Source organism: Colius striatus, chromosome 10 (genome assembly GCF_028858725.1).
Source record: "Colius striatus isolate bColStr4 chromosome 10, bColStr4.1.hap1, whole genome shotgun sequence".
Lineage (NCBI taxonomy): Eukaryota > Metazoa > Chordata > Aves > Coliiformes > Coliidae > Colius > Colius striatus.
The window spans coordinates 3,918,800-3,939,198 of NC_084768.1; the positions used below are offsets into that span (position 1 = coordinate 3,918,800).

At 46.8% G+C, this 20,399-nt stretch overlaps 1 protein-coding gene across 3 annotated transcripts in view; it reads left to right on the forward strand.

Annotated features, from left to right (window-relative positions):
* The window catches only part of MIER1 (MIER1 transcriptional regulator), a 41,904-nt gene that overhangs the window by 425 nt on the left and 21,080 nt on the right, over positions 1–20,399 (forward strand). Inside the window, exons 2-4 of one of the 3 annotated variants that reach the window (XM_062003457.1) lie at positions 68–207; positions 17,138–17,162; positions 18,682–18,827. In XM_062003457.1, coding sequence (XP_061859441.1) covers positions 18,729–18,827 — 99 coding nt within the window. In that variant the 5' untranslated portion in view covers positions 68–207; positions 17,138–17,162; positions 18,682–18,728. Of the gene's footprint in view, positions 1–67; positions 208–543; positions 592–17,137; positions 17,163–18,681; positions 18,828–20,399 lie in introns of those variants that run through there. The other 2 variants (XM_062003456.1, XM_062003458.1) reach the window with 2 other exon arrangements.

A 20,399-nucleotide genomic window follows, 5' to 3' on the forward strand; every position in this document is an offset into this window, starting at 1 on the left:
CATTAGGCCTGGGCGCTTGGATTGGGGCGGGAGGAATGTTTCTTTGGTTTTATTTCTTTTGACGTAGGACCGAGGCGGTGTTGGTAAAGCATCGTTGTGTTATCCCAGCCCGGAGCAGCAGCAGCAGCTCAACAGCCGCTCCCCGAGGACTTCACCGTTCGCCTCGTCGTCCCCGAGACACCTCCCACCGCCTGCGCGGCTCCCCCCGTGAGTACGGGCGCCGGGTCAGGAGCCGGGCGGGAGGCAGCGTCGCCGAGCCCGCCGCGCCTCATTCCCGCAGCCGATCGGGGCCGGGGTGGGCGCGGGGGGCGGCGCCTGCACGCGCCCCGCGGGCTTCCCGCGCGGGGCGGGCGGGGGGGGGACACGAATGGATGGCGGCGGGAGCCGTGCGCGGTGACGTCGCGGGCGCCGTGCCCCCTCCCTCCCTCCGCCCGCCCCCCGCCGCCGCTCCCCGGCCCCCCGCCGCCGCCGCGTAGACCGTGACCCGCCGGCGCCGCTGCCTCCGCCGCGGCGGCGATGTGACCCCTCCCCGGCCCCGCCCCGCCGCCGCCGCCCGCCGGCCCGCCCGCCCGCGCAGCGAACATGGCGGAGGTGAGAGCGCGGCGGCGGCGGGGTGGGGGCCTGCCCGGGAACTTGTTGCGCGGGGCCGCGGCCGGGCGGAGCGTCCCACAAGTTAGTTGTGGGGCCGGGGAGGCCTCGCCGGGCCCCGGGACGCCGGCCCGCTGCCCGCTGCCCCGGCGCACCCCCGCGCTCCCCTCCGGGGCCTACTGCCCCGGGACGGGGAGCCCCGCCTCGGGGCGCGGGGCCCGCCGCGGCGGTGTGCGGGGCGCGGGCGGCACCCGAGCGCGGGCCGGGGAGCGGGAGCGGCGCCTCCCGCCCGAGGGCGGCACCGGGAACGGGATCTGCGCCTCGACCGCGGGCCGGGGAGCCGCGGCGGCGCCGGCAGCAGCCCGCTCGGGGGGATGCTGGAGGGGAGCCCTGGGCTCGGCGGGGGACGGGGCCCCGCTCCTGAGCAGCGAGGGCGGGGGGGAGCAGCGGAGCAGGGCCTGCGCCTTCCTTGGGACGGGGTCCATCTTTGGGGGGTGGAAAGCGGGGCGGCCTCACCTGCTGTAGCGCGGGGGACTGTAACCTCTTAGGGGTGGAGGGGGGCACGTGGCCTTCGGGCTCCTGCCGCTCATCCCAGCGTGGAAGAACCGTTTCTCCCGGGCTTTCATCGGGGCACCGGTGCTGGAGAATGGAACAAAACGTTTATTTTCTTTAAATATCTTTTCGTAGTCGTTAAAACAAATGGGAGTTGCCTGTGTAGATAGAAGAGCAGCTCTTCCAGCCTCCTGGAAAAGTGAGGACTGTTCAAGGGAGTTGGAGGAAACAGGCAAAGGCTTACTGACCTCTTTTATTCCGTGGGAGGTAGGGTGATAGACGGATTTGATTGCTGACGTGTGGATGTGTCCATCCCCATAGGATCTGGAAGAGCAGATCTTTTGCTTATTAGGAGGCAAGTTAGAACAGATGAATAGGTATCTCGTTAGTTTTTCTTCAAATTATTCCAAGATTACAATCTTAAGGTAACTTGCTGGTCAAACAGTGTTGACAAATTGGAAATGCTGGTTTGAAAGGTGGGCTACTAAGAAAAAAATGTGTTCTCTGGGAATGGTGTTTGTTGCAGCCAGACTGAGGGCAGTTGGAGCTATCAGGGTTAGAATCTCTTACAGATGAGGTTCCTTCCCTTGAACTTCATTAATATATGAGACCTTTTTCTCTTTTACTCATTTTATCCTTCGTTCTCCAATAAAAACTGTATCATTCTTCCTGTTAGTGGTACAAAACGTACAGGTCTTAGAAGTTAAGGAGAATCTGCCTGTCTGTTTTCCTGTATCTCGAGGGGCAGAGAATTACAGGTCTGATGCCTGAGTAATTTCTTGGCTAAAAAAAAGGGTGGCTGTTAAGCTCCTGCGATCTGTAAAGTTGGAGAGACGTACCGGGGCCCATGCTGATCTAGGCATCACGGTTTTCAGGATCTTTGTGTCAAGTTTCACCGATTCCTTGTGAGCTGTGCTAATTAGACACAGCGTTGTTGTGAAATGCTGGTGCTGGCTGTGTTCTGGGGGGAGCTGAGGTTCGCCATATTGCTACAGAGCCACAGGCAGTACGCCCAATTACTTCCTATTCTGGCCTGTCACGTCTGTACACCGACGTTGCAGCAGTGAGAGTGGTGGGGGATTCGTGCTGCAGAGAGCAATAAAAAGTCTGTGGGTTATGGAGGTCAGGCAGGTTTTGTTTTTCAGTTTATGGATGTCATTCCAATGGGTAAGGCTTTTATTACATCTTGCTCTTGATATTTCAATAGGAGTGGAAGAGGGTGGGCTTTTTTTTTCCACTCAGTATTTTGCAGTTTCAAAGAAAAGCTAAGATGGAGTCTTTGTCCTATTTTGGCTTCTTTATTTCAGGTTAAGGGGCAGGAGCAACATAAAGGGGCTGTGAATGCTTTGATCCACCTGTGGGAAGAGTTCAGTAGCACAGGGCAGGCAGCAGTAGCTTAGGCTCGGCTGACGTTCCTTCGCAGCGGCTGAACCGTGCAGACGACCCTTTGCATGGCTGCACTGCCTTCTGCGTTGGGAAACAATCAGGAGTTCCAAAACAGAGACTTCCTTTCAGGGATTTCAGCTAGGAGCAGTGTCCTCAGTATGGTTCCTAGGCCCAATTTAGGAAATTATGTAGAAGAGAGGCTAAGAAGTCTCCTTAGCAGGGATTTGCCACCAGAGTTCTGATATCAGCCATCTGCCTAGAGGAGCTGAAGGTGAGGGCTGTGTCAGGGCAGTAAAGCACCTCATCATGCCGTGTGAGGGAAGCGCCTCATCGTGCCACTCTGGGGGCTGCCCAGGGGACACTGGGCATTTGGGCAGCCCAAGGACTTGCCTGCCTTGACAGCCAAGGGCCTGGGACCAAAAACATGGGTGGGAAGTAAGACTACTGTTGTGCCTCCTGTCCTCTTCCCCATCTTGTGCCAGCTCTTCTGAAGATGTACACAGGAATTCATCCTTAAGTCTGGAAAGATCCTAAAATGTTGCATTCTAGAGAATCAATTAGGTTTTAGGACTTCAAAAATGAACAATATGAATATGCAACTTTTTGAATTTGACAGGAAGGCTCTTCAGACAGGAGCTCTGAGACTGGTTAGCAAGAAATGAGTCCAGAAAGTGAAACTAAACTAACAAAAACTGCTGTTTCACTTCTGTGGAAGTGTAGGGGTTTGAATACAGGCCACACACACACAAAAAAAAGGGATTTTGAATATATATTAAACTGGCTTTAGATTTGGGATTAGTAACCTGTGTTAGGGTTTCATTTTACTTCAAAGCATACTCACATGGTTGGCTTGAGTCCTATTATTCCAACACGTTGGAAGATTGTTCTAGTCCTAAATCAGGAAGGAAACATCTCTAACTTAAGATGAGCTCAAGCTTTGTGAATATTACCATATCATGCATTAAGCTGCTTATTCAGTCTTTGTGGTGGAGTGAGTGCTGACAGATATTTTTTCCAAACACTAGTATTTTAAGGCCTATTGAGAAGAAAAGATTTTTTTTGACTGAAAAGCTTGGTTAGTAGTTGAAAGAGAATGGGTTTTGTTTATTCAGCCATGGTAATGTTTGAATACAATGCAAGTGAAAATGAGATCTTCTGATTCCAAAAACTTGCAGAGCTGGGGGCAGGCTTCTGTGGTGAAAAGACAGGCAGGTAAATACCTGCTGGAATTTCCAGAACTACTGAGTTCCTGCTGTTAACTTTACTTTGCTCCCTGGTAGGATGCAGCAGTCAGGTTGCAACAGGTATTTACCAGGATGCTAAACAGGCAAAACTAATGGGCAAATGATGAGGGTTTGCGTTGGTGGGGTGTTTTTAAGTAACTTGCTGAAGAATAAGAGGGCTGCTGTGTGGGAAAGAGGGTGATCACATTCAGGCAGAGGTGGGGTAGGAGAGAGGTAGGGACATAGTATCCCTGAATTTGCTTGGCATAGTTTGGTTTAAATTCAAAGCTGATTTCAATTATGGGTTGAGAGGTGATGGGCCATAGCTGAGGTGGTCTAACAGCTCCCAGCCTCCTAGAATTGGGGAGCTTGCTCCTGCTTTTGTGTAAGTGCTCCCTGACTTTCTGCTGGGAGTTGCACACTGGCTTAGGGAGGGAGTGAAGAGCTCCCTGCGGGGTCACTGGTTGTGTCTGATAATGGGAAGATCCAACAGAGACTAGAGCCAGTGCAAGGGATGGCATGGGGCAGAGCAGAGCCAGTTGTGGGACTCCATGGGAAGATGGCCTATTCCTCCTTCTAAAACCAGCAAGCTATGAGATTGACTCAGCTTCTCCTCACACTATATCCTTGTCTGGTGCAGCTCTGACCCTTTGCTGTTGCTGAAAAATAGTCCCGTTTCTTTCAGCTCTTGAGCAGGCAGTTGGCCACTTCCGTGCCAGCCCCTCATGTCTTGCCCCTCAGGGACCTACTGGAATAAAACCTCAAGTTTTTCTTTCTGTGGAGTGAATTTCTGTGAGATTAAGAGTTTGAATTGGTGTGTCAGGCAAGTGTAGAAAGAAGCGGGAGCATGGCTGTCTGGGAGAGGAGCAGGACCGCTTCTCCTCTGGTGTCAGTGGATGGTTGAACTGACTCAGCCTCATTTCTTTGGGTGCACTTTATTGTTGTTTGGATTACCGAAAGTCTGACCAGAAAATCAGTTCAACAACATTATGTGGCAATGCTTAAACAACTCATCTATAATTCATGTTTGGTACAACTTTCATTTTTGAGTGTTAAGCTTCTTTCAGTTCGGTGTCTTAAATTCAGCTACATTGACAGAGTTTTAGTTTTCATTTCCAGGACATAATGTTTAAGAAATACATGATCCAATAACCATTCCTAATAACCTTTTTTGTTACATGTTTAACCTTTGTATTTTTTTGAGGCTATGCTATTGCCTTAAAGCACTGTGCATAAATGTGTGATAGCCTCCCCTGCAGGAAGCAGTAGTAAAGGTAGCACGATCACTAATGTGGTGGTAAATGCAGCTGTTTTAACAGCCAGGGAGTACAGAGCTTTTGAGATACAAAATAAGGTCAAAATAGATTAAATCAAGGTTTCCTGCTGACTGATCTAAATCATGATGAAAATTGGTGACTCACATCAGTCCATCCTGTTGAGCACAATATTTTTTCCCCCTCATTTGATCTTAGCTTTATCTAATTGTGTTTGTTTGTTTGCTTGTTTCATTTTGGAGCAGGTTGTGTACAATATTTCTCAGAGGTGTCTATGAACCCCACTTAGATTTGGGAACTCAGTTTTCTCACTTCCTTGGTGCGAGTATAAACTCCCAAGTGGTGTGCTGGAGCCACTGATTGTATTCCCTCCGTTTTCCTCACAAGCCATGGAAGGGGAAACAGTAGCATATAGCATTCTGCATTTCTGATCTTGGAAAAGAAGGGGAATTTTTCTGTTGTAATAGAGTTTTGTGGACTTCTCTGTGTGTGAGATGTCATTGATGTTTGTGGGCTTACTGCTTGGCGCTTGGAGTTCTCTCTAACACGTTGGAGGGATTTTAGGTAGACAGTGGAATTGTTGAAACATTGAGTTTCTTCCTGATCTTTTTCCTGGCCAGAAGCCCCAAGTCTGTGTTAACATTTCACTGTTGACCCATTCATGTCACAAACTGTGCATAAGAATCTTTTCTTGTGGTGCTTGATCTGCCACTGTTACCTGGTGATAGAAAATGTCCAGCTGAAAGTGCACTTCAGGTAGGACAGAAGTGATATTCTTATCAACTGTTGTGGTTGTGCTGTGTAGGACCCCTTGAAAATGGAAGTTCTCTTGGTGAAGTTCTGGTGAGCATGTCTCTCTAGCTGAGGCATTCCCCACCTGGCAGCTCTCCTCCTTAGAGCATCGGTGCCCATCTTGTTTTTCTGATGACTCGGTCCTTTAACAAAGTCACAGCACAGAGAGTGGTTCTTGAGCAGGGATGACTGCCCTGGGGTACCATTGGTGCTTCCCACTGCCAGTCATCCACTCTGCTCCAAGGAGAGTGTGAATCAGTTTCACTCCATTGTAAATACATTCAGTTAGTGTGTGATTTCAGCAGATAACACAGCAGCAGTAGCATGGACCTGAGCCATTGGACAGAAGCTAAAATGTCCTTTCTCTTCTTTTAGCTCAGAACCCTCAAAAATGTTGCTACATCTGGTCTTCTGTGCTTCTTGTAGAGATTCTGTGCTCACCTTGGGCAAGAGTGCTCAGGCTTGTGAGGCTGTTTGTCCCTCTAGTTCACAGATCTAAGGGCTGATCGAAAGCTGCCTTGACAATCTTATGTCGTTGTCATCTGTCTGTCTTGCCATGTTGTTTCCCCTGGACTTTAAAGGTGCCATTTCCACTTGCTGGGGGCTATTGCTTCTGCAGCAAATGTGGCAGAAGGGAAAGCATGACAGCGTTGCTCTTCAGAAGCCCCCAGGTTTGTACAGATTCACTCTGGCTGCACCTCTGCTGTGCTGTTCCTGCCCTGGCATGATAACATCTGACAGAAGCATGGAGCAGATAGCAGGCTGGAGAAAGCAAAATCACCCCAGGGAGAGTCATCACCTGATATCCTTCTAAGCCTTCTGTGGTATCCAGAATCACTGCAAAAAAAAGTATCAGCTGCTCCTTTTGTTGGAGGTGCAGTTGAAATCTCTTTCTAGTTCAGAATTTCACTAGTATTTACAATGCTGAGGACATCCCCAGGTGATACAATGACTTCACTGGCAAAACTGACATCAAATGGCTACTTAAGAAAGGCAGCAAGTTGTTTCCCCTCAGGTGTGCCACAGCAGCTTTAGAGAGCTGTGTTGCAAACCAAAGGGCTGAAAGATCCACATTAACAGTATCCCGTGTGAAATACTGTGTATCATTTGCTCCCCCTTTCCACTCCTTTCGTGCTAAGGAGGTGCAGGTGGATGGATAGAACACTGAGTCAGTGGCACTGAAACTCAACCTGTGGTACTTGCCACTTAGACCCTCTCAACCCACTCAAGCAGCCTCTCCAGAAAAACTGAGGCTGCTTTTTCTTTACTGTGGGGTTTTGTGGGGGGGGTTAATATTATATAGTAATAAAGAGAACCAAACCTTACCCAATATTTTTCTCAGAAGGAAGTGAGCAGGGAGGTATTTTTTTTCAGGGCTACCCTAAGAAATCTCAAGAGTCAGGATTATGAGAGAATTTGGTGTGCAAAGGAGCTCAGGAGGTCTCTGGTGCAACCTTCTGCTGACAGCAGGCTCCACTCAGAGATCTGGACAGTTTGCTCAGGATTGTCTCCCAGGCTGGTCTTGAAAACCTCCAAGGAAAGAGACTGGGCAACCTGTTCTAATGCTTGACTGTCCTAATGAGGGGAAAAGTCGTCTTTTAAACTTTGAAGTGGAATTAGGTGTAGGAAGGGAATAGCCACGTGTTGGGACCTTTGCTTTCAAGGCTTAGATGTACACGTTTAGGATCTATGAGTTGAAACGTTGCACTTGATCGTTGTGTTCCTAAAGTAGAATAGTTTTCTCATTTAGCAGCCAAACTAAAACATCCATGTACAAAGGCTTCCATGTCATCTGCAGAAGGGCTTGAATCTCACTGTAGCTTTACCTGTAAAAGTATTGCACGTGTAAAGCTATTTAAATGAGGGGTAGCAGTGTGATTTATCTTTTCCTTCTAGATGTTGCTGTTTTCTTCCCAAGGTAAATTGAGGCAGAACATTCTCTGACACTTAGGTTATTTTGGTATGCAAGGCAGGGAGAGAGGGACAGGCTGGAACTGTAAGCCTGCCACCAAAATACTTCTTTATGAAAAGGGACATGTGCCCTCTTGAGCAAAGGATGTGTTTTTCTAACTTTGCCATTTTAGCTACTCATTTTCTCCAGGCCGTCATTTTGCTCAGCTCACTGGAGAGTTTGTTAAATGGCTGCCACAGTCACTTCTTAAGACTTGAACAGTTCAGGCGTGGGTCTTACACATTTTCTTTTAGCTGACAAGCTCTTGTTCTCGATTTGAACTGCAGGGTTGGTATATAAACCACGTGTATTCAATAATAAAACTTCGGGTTTCATGCAGTCTTTGAATATTATTCATGTAACTGGATCTGCATTTTGGGCATAAATGTGAGTTGCTACCAACACAATGCATATTCCTGCTTGCAGATCAGTGGTTTACTTTTTAATTAGTCTGCCTAGCAAAATGTAGCTCTACAGGTGTTGAAACTACATGCATGAGTATTTGTAAGGTAATTACATGTACCCTCTACCCACTGCTTGTGCTTCATCCTTTGTGCTGTCATATAATAGGCAACACTCTAAAGGGTGGGTGTCAGGAGGTTGGAGCATCCCTTTTTTCTATAGTAGCCAGCAACAGGACAAGGGGTGATGGGATGAAGCTGGAACACAAAAAGTTCCACTTAAACATGAGAAAAAACTGTTTCAGTGTTTCAGTGAGGGAGCCCTGGCACAGGCTGCCCAGAGGGGTTGTGGAGGCTCCTTCCTTGGAGGGCTTCAAGACCCACCTGGACATGTTCCTGTGTGACCTGATCTAGGTGACCCTGCTTCTGCAGGGGGTTTGGACTGGATGATCTCTAAAGGTCCCTTCCAACCCTCCCATTCTATGATTTAAAGGTTTGATTGCCGCTTTCATGTGAAAGTTCTCTGTGCCCCAAATGTTGCTAAAGCGAGCCACGGAAACTCAGAACTTCACTTGGATGTTTTCCTTTAGCAGAATTCATAAGACCTGAGCCATCTACTTGATGGATTTGTCAGGCTTATTGATATCAATACAGATAAAATTTAACTTGAGTTTAATAGCTGTTCAAGTGTTACATAAAGCAGTTATAAAGATAGCTGAGTCTACAGACACTGCTAATTTTAAGGCATTTTGTTATTAATTGATTGCATTAAACAGTATGAAAGATGGTAGCAAATGCAACAGTAATTTTGTGGGTAGAAGTGAAGCTGTGCAGTGTCCTGTCAGTCCTGTTCAGGTGTTTCTTTGCAGACTGGGAGAAATATTAAAGACAGACAGCTCAGTGCATTACTTTCACAGCCTGGCATATCCTGTCCCAGTCCAAGCAGCTATGAAGCACTGGAATAAGACACAAAAATCTCCCTCCTGCTGGTGGAAATGGACGTTACCTGGAGGCATACCCCCACTTCTGAAGTAGTGGTTTCAAAACTAAGCTGTGTAAAACTGCTGTCTCCAGAAGACTGTTTTGCATTGAATAGACTTGTCACGATGCCAACTCAGTTTTACCATTTAACTTCCACCACAAGTGATAGTGATGCAGACATCCCAAAGTCCAGTGAGTTTCTGTTGTCAAAGTAACACTGTGGCTCTAGGTGTCTGATACCCGGCTGCTGGGTTCATCACTAGACAGTGCAAAGGTGTCTGAAAGAGACTGGCTGACTCCAGTTCTGTTTATTCCCATATCCATACAATGGAGAATGCATTGGATATGATCTTTTGACTCGGTTGTAGCTGCAAGTGTCACTAACCTCCTGAAAACACCTACTCTGCATGTCTTTCCCCAGATGCCTATAAATAAACATAGAACAGAAACAGTGACATTCTTTTAGTGCTGCCCAAACCTGATGTTCTGTTGCTCGGTGTCTTTTCCTCTGTTCCTTGAGGTTTGTATTCTTTGTGTCTCAGAACTGCTGTTTTCTTCCAGTTGCTCACCTGGAGCATGGACAAATGCACTCCACATTGTATCCATGCAGCAGGACTCCCTTGGGCACTTAAGTTTTTCCTCTTTGTCTGTGAGGAGTTCATGAATGGTTTCTCATTCTTTTGAACCCTTAACAAACATCCACTGTTCTTTTTTTTGATAGTGCTACACATAGAACAATTTGAGTGCGTTGGCCTATATGTTGGAAGTATCCCATAGTTTTTCTCTACTGGTCCTTGGATACCATTATCTCTTTATAGGTAGCAGCTCTTTGTTCCCATGAGTGCCCTTGAGGCAAAAAAAAAAGTGCTTTGTGCTTTTGTGTGAATTGCTGCAGCAGAAAATGAAAAGCCATTGAAGTGCAGTGGTATCCATTTTCACAGGAATTCCTGTTATGTTGACCCTAGCTTAGGACTTAAGATCTGGTGATGCCAATGTAGCCATACAATCTTTAACCACTGCCAGGAAATTTACATAAGCAAGTGCCCACAAAGCTATCTGTTCTACCCTGTCCAGAGTCATGATCACTTGGAGGCAAGACTAAATAATCAAGCACTGCACTAATTGTCTTGAGACAACTCTTCAATCATAAGCTGCTCTTTCACCTTATATATAATGCTAACATTGTCACTGAAAGGGTTACTCCTGTTCTCCTGCCACACACCTGTCTCCATGTGTCAAGCTCCAAACTCATGCCCTAGATTGTTTGCAGCGTGTCTGGCCATTGCAGAGGCTCAAAACGAAGTGCTCACTGGTAGGATGGACAAGTGATCGTTTTCTCTGAGATTGGTTTGCTGCACCAGCGTGTGCTGCAGTTCCCTGCTTGCTGGACCTAGCACATGGAATGGTAGGAAGAGGTCAGAGTACTGCTTTTGGCAACAGCTGGCCATTAATGATATAGATGAGATGTAATGTGACACTGCATCCAGCTAGAAATAGAAGGCAGAAAGTGATTGACAGTGCATCACTTAGACTAGAAGCATGTGAAATGTGGAGCTGATGAGCCACGAACTCAGACAGACCAGGTGGATGTGGTAGGCAAAGCTTGGAAGAAAGGACTGGAGAGCCAGAGGCTGTTCTCCTAAAGGCTGCCAATGAAATCTGTGGCAAAGAATGAACTAGAACCTCTCAAGGGCTGTGTGTGTTCTGTGGGGTACCCAAGAGGGGTTCCATGTTCCTGGTGGTGGTGGGGTGTTTGCAGGTTTTCTGGGTTTGTATACGTGCAGTGCAGATGCTGCAGCCTCTCAGGGCAATGTGTTCCCATGTTTCATCACTCTTACAGTGGAAAAGCCTTTTCCTTATCTGTAAATGTGTTCCACTTTGTGCTGATGGACTTCTGTCACTGGCTGCTGTTGAGAAGAGACGAGCTCAGTCTTCTGTCTGCCCTTCCATTAGACAATTATGCCACAGATCAGATCATCCTGAGCCATCTCTTCCCCAGGCTGAACAGCCCAGGCTCTCTTAGCTTCTCCTCCTACATCAGATGATCCAGTCCCTCAGTCACCTTTGTGGCCTCCTGCTGGAGTTGCTTCATTCTGTACTCCGCTATTATGAGGCTGGAGAGCCCAGCACTGGACACAACACAGCTCTGCAGAGAAGGACCTGGAGGTCCTGGTAGACACCAAGTTGTCTGTGAGCCAGCTTTGTGCTCCTGTGGCACAGAAGTCTCCCAGCACCCTGGGCTGCCAGGGAGTCGACAGAGTTGATCCTGCCCCTCTGCTCAGCCCTGGGGAGACACATCGGTAGCACTGGCTCCAGGGCAGAAGAGATGTGGACAGGCTGCAGTGAGTCCACCAAGTCTGAGGGTCTGGAGCAACTGAAGATGTGAGAGGAAGCTGGGAAAGCTGGGGCAGTTCAACCTGGAGAGGAGGGGGCTTGGGGTGTCTGGGCAGTAGAGATGAAGGAGCCAGAGTGCTCTGGGTAGTACCCAGGGGCAGGACAGGGTACAATGGGCTCCCATTGAAAATTGGGGAATTAAATGCCAAAAAAACATTTCCCTTCTGTTTCTGCAGCCTGCTGAGATCTCGCTGACTGGCAGCACCACTGCTCCCAGTGTTGTGTTGGTCACAGACAGGCTGGGGGTGCACTCTGCCCAGGTCCCTAATGAAGATGCTGGATAGTATTAGCCCCAGCCTCCACCCCTGGGCTCTGCCCCCATCACTGACCTCCAGCTGGACTTTGCTGCTTGTCACAGCCCTTTGAATTGGCCTGTTCAAGTTTTCCATCCACAGCCCTGCTTGTCACATGGTGCTTCCTCAGTTTGCCTGTGTGGGTGTTACAGGAGATGGTATGGAATGCACTTCTGAAGTGAAGACAAGCAGCATCCCTTGTGCTCCCCTCATCCACCATGCCAATCCTTTCATGAAGGGAAGCTCTGGGGCTGAGCAGGCACGATTTCCCTTTTGTAAGTGGATACTGACTTCTCCCATCATCTCCTTTATGTGTTAGGAGCTGCTTTCCAGGAGGATTTGCCTCATCAGCTGCCCAGGGGTAGGGGTGAGGCTGTCCAGCCTGTAGTTCTCTGCTTGCTTGTTCATGAAGACAGAAGTTATGTCTTTTCCATCCTGAAAACTTGTAAAAACTTCAAGTGGTATTGAAACAGCAGGCTCCACCATTTCTATATAAAACACATCAAAATCTATGCATGTGCACACATACCAAAAACCATGCAAGATGTATATGAATCCAAAGGATGCTGCATGGCTTCAGGACAGAGGTTACAGTGGACCCTCTTCTGCTTGTTGAGGATTTCAACATAGGAAACTTACTCTTCCAAACTGAGGTTAGTTGTTTGCTTTTACACAAGGCTTATGGACCAAGAGGCCTCCTGCAGTCTTGGCTGTTGGGCAATCCTCAACAGCAGCTGAAAGCAAAATCTTTTCTCACTGGCCACCCTGCTTCCTGGTTTATATGCTCTTTTTGCTTGCTTCCTTCTGACTTGAAGCCTTTGCCTAGCGCTTTCCTGCCCAGGCTGAGCTGGGTTAGAGCAGGTGAATCAGCAAGCAGTGTGTGGGACAGCCAGAATTCCCCAGCAAGCTGGCACTGCAAAGCCAAGACTAGTGCTACTCATCTATAAATGCATGAATTGTTTCCCATCTGAGACCCACCTTGAAATACCTCTGTTACATGAAAAAATAACCAGAAAGGGGGGCAAGTGGATATTTAGCCTTAACAGTAGTGTTGGCACTAAGTTAGAGGAAAACTGGCTGTGATAAGTGCAGGTTTTGTCTTGGAAGGGGGGAGTTTTTGTCACGTTATGTTACTGGTCAGAAACAACAGTTTTAAGTAGATTATCTTCAGGGCTTTCTAGGGCATTAAATCCAGTTCTCTGTTTCTATGAGGACAGTTGTTGCTGGAATAATCTTTCATCCCAAATCATCGGGATATTTTTTCCCCTCCTATCTTTAACAGTCCTGGTTCTGCTCTCCTCTTTCCATCCATCTCAGAGCAACTCTGCATTCCAGTCATTTGGTTTTGGTGAGAGCAGTCTGTTGTCATGATGAGTCATTATTTGGATGCAAAGTGTAGCAATACTACCCTCCTGCAAAGCAGGCTGAAACTGCTGTGCTAGGCCACTGCTTCGGTAAAAGCACAATCCTTGTGTGAGGATGGAATCTCCACAGCTTGAGGCTGGATGCCTTGACAGAGGCTGCGACGTAACGAGGAGGGGAAAGCTGTCCCTTGGCTTCTGCACAAGCCCATCTGATTCTGCTAGGTGGTTGCAGTGGGTTGCACTTCAGTTGCCTTTCTGCTCTGCCCTCATGGAGTCGTAGAGCTTCCTCTTGCTGCTAGTGATGGCTATAATCTGCTCGTACAATGCTCCTTGCTTTCGTATTTGTTGTGAGAGGATTACTCAGGAAGGGTTCCTCTTTATCTTTAAACCAAGACACTTGTTAGTGATGTTTGTCTGTCTCTCGTTTTTGCCTTGCACTGAACAGTGTTGTCTGCCTCACAGTACTGTCTGTCAGAAACAACCAGATGGAATTTGCTTCATTTCCCACCTGTGATTGCTGCAATGAACATGCCAAGGCTTTGTTAATTTGCATTAATAATTGTGCATTGGCTATTATGAATTACCCAGTTTTGCAAGTTCATCAGACAGACAGAACATTCCAAGTCAGCCATTGCTGGCTGGTTTTGATATCCAGCTTCAGCTCAGTGCATGCTAGTGTTACTGTGCACTGGGATTTGTTAGGATAATCTTTGCAAGGAAAGGTTTTAAAGCTGCAGTCGTTAGTGAAACTTCCTGCGGCGTTGTGCAATGTCTGGATGAAAATGTTTTGAGTGCTTACCCACTGAACATGCAGGTATGACTTCTCTTGGCATTTTCCTGCCTTTTATCCTGCCTAAAAAGCTCTTTCTTGCAAGTCAGCAGCGACACTGCACACAGCTAAAAACGCATTTGGTTGTTAGTAAGAATGGGAAAATAGACTGTAGCGTCTCTACCTGAAGGCATTGTGTCTATTCAGTATTTTCTTGAGCATGTGCAATGTTAGGAGAGCAAAACTGCTTGTCTGTTGTATGTTCTATCCACCCCTCAGGCAAATATTCCGCATATGGTTTTGCTTCAATGTACCGCTTTCTGCTCAGCACGGGCAAATATATCTCATGCTTTCATTTGTACATTGTAGGCTGTCCTAAATGTAGGCAGACATTGTGGGTCAATGGTTCCTAAGAATCATAGAATGGTAGGGTTGGAAGGGAACTTTAGAGATCATCTAGTCCAACCCCCCTGCGGAAGCAGGTTCACCTAGATCAGGTGTATTTCTTCTCACTTTGAAGAACTTCTGATGTAAACAAATCTTATTAGGATGTGGAGTTGCTTAAATGTCAGATTTTGTTTCGCTACTGTGATGGTTTAGCCTGATGTCCACCCAGTCATAACATCATTCCCCCTCCTAAACTGGACAGGAGAGAGAAATGTAACAAATGGCTTGTGAGTAAAGGACAGAGAAATCACTCGGCAATGAGCGTCACGGGCAAAACAGACCCAACTTAGGGAGAAAGAGGTTTGATTTAGTAAAGGAACAATAAGAGCAGGGAAATGAGAAATAAAACCATCTTAAAAACTGCCCCCCGCCCCCCCCCCCCCTTCCCAGGACTCACTTTCCTCCCCCCCGAAGCAGCACAGGGGATGGGGATGGGAGTTGCAGTCAGTTCATTACAGATGGACTTTGCTGCTGCTTCTCAGGGAGAGGCCTCCTCACACTTCCCACTGCTGCTCTGTGGGTTCCCTCCCACGGGAGACAGTCCCTCACCAACTGCTCCAGCGTGGCTCCTTCCCATGGGCTGCAGCTCCTCACCAACTGCTCCAGCCTGGGGCCTGACACGGGGGCAGCTCCTCACACCCTGCCCCAGCGTGGGTCACCCACCAGAACAGTCCTTCAGGGACAGACTGCTCCAGCCTGGGGCCCTCATGGCATCACAAGTCCTGACAGCAAACCTGCTCTGCATGGGCACCTCCCCCACGGGCTCCCAGGTCCTGCCAGGAGCTTGCTCCAGGGTGAGCTCCCCACGCAGTCACAGCCTCCTTCAGGCACCCACCCGCTGCAGCGTGGGCTCCTCCACGGGCTGCCAGAGGGTCTCTGCTCCCTGGGGCCTCCACGGGCTGCAGGGACAACCTGCTTCACCATGGTCCTCACCACATATCACAGAGGAGCCTTTCCAGTGCCTAAGCACCCTCCTCCCCTCCTTCTCCATTGCCCTTGGTGTCTGCACAGATGTTTTCCCATTCTCCCTCCCTGTTGCTGCAGCAGTTTTGCAACTGACCAGCAGCTTCTTCTCCAATCTGTTACTCACAGAGGCGTTACCTCCAGCACTAATTGGCCAGGCCTGGGTCAGGTGCAGGGTCCAGCTTAGAACTGACTGGCCCCAACCCTGTGAGCTACACGGGAAGCTTCTGGCAACTCTTTTTCTTTAAAGAAGCCACCCCTGTAGCCCCCCTGCTACCAGAAAACCTGGCCCAGGCAAAACCACTACAGCTACATAGCTGGGCTGGGTGTTTTGGGTGGAAGGGGCTCCTTTGAGTGACTGTTCCCATATGAGATTAAGTCAAGGAGAAAGAAAATGCTTTAGAAAAACCTGCAATAATAGTACAAGTTTTCACTTGGGTTTAGATTTACCAGGTTCTAACATAACATCTCCTTTTAATTTGACATATAATTCTGAGTGTATAGATTTTGCATTTCTAGTAGGAGTATGATCTAGATACAGCATTGCATGTGTACATAAGTACCTGCCATGAATGTGCACATTGAAGTGTTCCTAATTATTTCCTGGCCAGATGCAGGCAGTTTTTCATGAAGACAGCATCCTATATTATGTGATGTAAGAATATCTGTGATACCAAACAGTGCCTCGGTGACAGGGAAAGGGGTACTGTTGGTCTCTGAAGTAAAAAGTCACTCTACCTGCCTGTGAACAAAAACACTTCTTCATTAGGTCTCTTGCTGAAAATACTGTAAACATTTGCTTGAACTTTCAAAACAAAAGAGGTTTGCGTGTCTGACGTGCACATTTCATCCCAGGAGCTTAAAGACTGGCAAAGTTAGGAGCCAGGGAAATCAGAACTTGATGAAAGCATACATTTGTTGTGGTTAAAAATGGAAGGTTACCAGAGAGGACAGGCCATAGGATGTCTCTCACAGAAAGACTCTTAGGGAAGTCTCTTTGTTTTGTGGTGTGTGATGATAATCATTTGTGTTACAAACATACTTGGGAAGAAGGTCTGGCTTGCAAAATCCTTTTTGTTTTCTTTCCCCCACAGCTGGGTTAGAGGTTAAGGTACTATTGGTATTTCCTTTTGTTCTGTGAGGAATTCTCCCTGTGATTTTTTGATAGACTTGTCAAAGTGTGAGCCTTACTCTCAGGCACTCAGGGAATCTGTGGGTTGCATCCCCTGTGGTTCCAAATAGGAACCGTGCTTCCACTGTCAGTGTAATCCGGCACGTGCCTTGGGTGTGGAAAAAGGGAGTTAGTACACAGAGTCAGAGCTGTATCTGTTAAAAACTAACCTGTCACTGCTGTTTTCAGTGTTGTACCAACATAAAGAAAGAGTTGGGAGTGGGCAGATAGAGATGGGGGACAGTAGTGTTGCTCTGCCTGGCAATCACACGGGTTTGTGCCACGCTGAAGTGGCCGTGGAACTGTAATGCTAGCTGCAGAATGAATTGCTTTGCTTGATTTTACGCCCTCAATTATTGCATCACAAAGTGATCACTTCTTCCAATTTCTGCTGAGATAGTGCAGCAATATTGATACATAAAGGACAAAATGAATACTATTTACCTCAAATCGCTTCGTGGCGTTTCTGGTGCTTTGTTTGTAAAGATACTGTTTACAGTGACTTGCTTTGTATTAGATGAATTATTGACTTGAGTTTGTACAGCTTCAACAGAGAAAAACAATAATTTCCTCTGTTTTCTTTTTTAGCCTTCTGTTGAGTCTTCAAGCCCAGGTAAATATCTTTACTATTTCCTAAACTTACGAGGGAAGAGGGCACCCTTGGATAGTTATTGTTGCTGGTCTCCTCCACTTAGTAATGTGAGGATACAATGTGATGGATGGGTTGGTGGGCAGTCCTGCTTTAACAGTCACTGCTTTTCTCCAGTCTGTACCAGCATGGGTTTCTAAACGGGAAAATTCTCTGAGGAATGGATTATTCTTGTCTTTGCACAAGCTGCACAGACACGTGTTGAGGACTGCCAGGGCCCTAAGGAGCGCCATGTGAGCCAGTGCTGGGGCTGGAAGAGCCCTCCAGGCATGGCTGCCCATTGTGTTAGAGCTAAATACAGAGTCAAAAGTTAATTGAGCACTGTCTGCTCTCAATTAATAGATACACTGCTGCTGCATGTTTTTATGCATGCTAGCATCAAGAACAAAAGCAATGAGAAAAGCACTATCTTTTAACCTCACTGGATTACTAAAAACTGAGGGGTTTTGTGACTTCTGGTTTTAAAGCTGGCTATTTCCTGTTATTGTAGTATCCCAGAGCTCCTGGCTCTGTAGTCATCAGCCTAGGTGTCAATTTTGAAGATCTAGGGGGTTGTGTTCACTTTGGTACCACTCTACTTGGTGTTATTTACTTCTAAGGTTTTTGGCATCCTACTAGTGGGAAAGCTTTCCAGCACTTACTTTAGCTGGACTGCTGTTGCCTGTTGAGCTCATATTTCTTTCAGAGAAGCAATCAATTGCTTTAACACTTCAAAGTATAGTTAATCCTTATAGCCAATCCCTCCCTCTTGCAGCCTTTGCGTGGGTACGCTCCTCAAGCTTTGGACAGTGGAATTGAATTTGTCCCCAGAGACAAGTGGGAAAATGTTAGCAGGGTTAGATCAGGTATTGCTGAATTACAGAACAACACTGCATCTGCCAAACCATTCATCCATTCATTTCATTGTCACAAAGTATAACCAGACTTCTCTACAAAGAACTGGAGGAAAAAACCAAGGCACGAGGAAATCTAACTAAGGCTTGTGCATCGTAACTGAGATCTGCATGACTGTGAAGCTCCCTTTAAGCTTACATTTTGGAAAAGTCATTAGGCTGTCATTGTAAACTGGAAAGCTTCCAAAGTATAACCAAAACAACTGCCCCCAGGTTTTATTTTATGAGCGTTTCTGCTCCCAGCAGAACCCTTGATTCAGGCAGGTTTATGATTACTTAAGAACTAAGTCTTCAGAATTGGAACATTTTGCAAACATTTAACTAGGGGCCAGGTACCTAGTACTTGGAGAACTGACTTTTAAACAGTATCTCCTGGTTCTTTTTACCGTGATCTTACTACCCAAGGACAGCTTTCACTGTCCTCTAAATAACAAGATTAGCTTTCCCTAAGATGAATGACTGAGGGGTTTTGAAGATATTTTAGCTCCTGAGTGTCATTTGAGTATTAAAATGTCACCAAAATCAAACCCAAATCAACTCTGTGAGGCCATGATCTAACTAAAAACGTTGTTTAAAATGTTTTCCATCAGGAGGTTCAGCAACATCTGATGACCATGAATTTGATCCATCAGCTGATATGCTGGTGCATGACTTTGATGATGAACGGACATTAGAAGAGGAGGAAATGATGGAAGGAGAAACAAACTTCAGTTCTGAAATAGAGGATCTTAACAGGGTAGGTAGCCTTAAGTAGTCATAAAACGTAACCACAGCCCACAGCCTCACACAAAACATGTGCAGGTTTTTGCCCTTATATTCTGAATTTAAAAAGCAATCGCCCTTAAAACACTAACAGGCAAATAATACAGATGGGGGAAGGGGGCTGAGCTAAGGTTGCAGTTCTCAAAAGCTGGGAAAAGGAAACTGGTACATAAATAATAGTGTGTAACACTGTGCCTGTTTAATGCCTGTTTGCATGTATGTGCTGGTGTAGGGTTTGCATCCCAGAGCTAACAGTGGTTAAGGTACACCCTGACTAATCTTGTATATTCCAGTGTTATTTTCTGAAGCACTTGCCTTTGACTAGTGCAAATAGAACTGGATTTCTTTTAAAAGATCCCACACTTTCACCTGTCTTTTTGCATCCTTATGCCACTTTAGTGGAGCATAGAGGAATACCTGAGTTTTTAAAAGAGGAAACAGAGATGCAGGTGAAATGATTTGCCCAAAGCAAAGAGCTGTCAGCAGAGCTGGGATCAGAACTCACAGTTATTGTTAATAGTAATAAATAAACCTTAAAATGTGTGTCTTCTGAAATAGTTGCATATAATACTTCTTTGGCATTTTGAGGTAATTCTGCCACTTACATATTGTCTTAAATTACCTCTCAGGCAGGAATAATGCACTTACATTCCAAACTAGGTTCATTTATAAATGCAAAGTAGTTTAGGTACTGTCTGTGACCTTGTTGGCTGAAATGGCTTTCAGAACAGATCATTAATGATCCTCAGATACATATTCAATGTACAAGTCCTATTTAATATAAGTCATTGTGCCAATATGACTGCAATTAATTTAGTACACTTAGTCTCCATTTGAGGCATAAATGATAATTTCTTTCTGGTAATTTCAGGTTTTGATATTAAATGGGAAACATAAAGATAAATAAATAGTTTGTGAACCTAAATGTACATCATCTAGCTTAAATGAGAAGTGGACCCCTGCATGTATGTCATGTGTTTTTTAAGTTGAAAATATGGGGGATTCCCCCCCTCATGTTTTGTGGACAGTCAACATCTGGTTGTGTAATTCTGTCACCCCATTGCAGTGCTCCATTTGTTACTGTGTTTCAGCCATCAGTTTATTCCCTCACGTCTTGGTTGTTGGGGTCCAAGTGTGTAATTTCTCCATGTGTTAGCTCGTGTGTGCTCAGCACAGTGAGCAATAGTGGGACATATCCCCATGGCTTTGGGTGCTGCTCTTCTCTGCAGCTGCCTTCACAGCCTGGCACAGAACCTCACGCTCAATTGGTTCATGGATTGCAGGTCGGGCTTTTCATAGCATCACAGAATGGCAGGGGTTGGAAGGGACCTTTAGACATCATCCAGTCCAACCCCCCTGCAGAAGCAGGGTCACCTAGATCAGGTCACACAGGAACGTGTCCAGGTGGGTCTTGAAGCCCTCCAAGGAAGGAGCCTCCACAGCCCCTCTGGGCAGCCTGTGCCAGGGCTCCCTCACTGAAACACTCAAACAGTTTTTTCTTATATTTAAGTGGAACTTTTTGTGTTCCAGCTTCATCCCATCACCC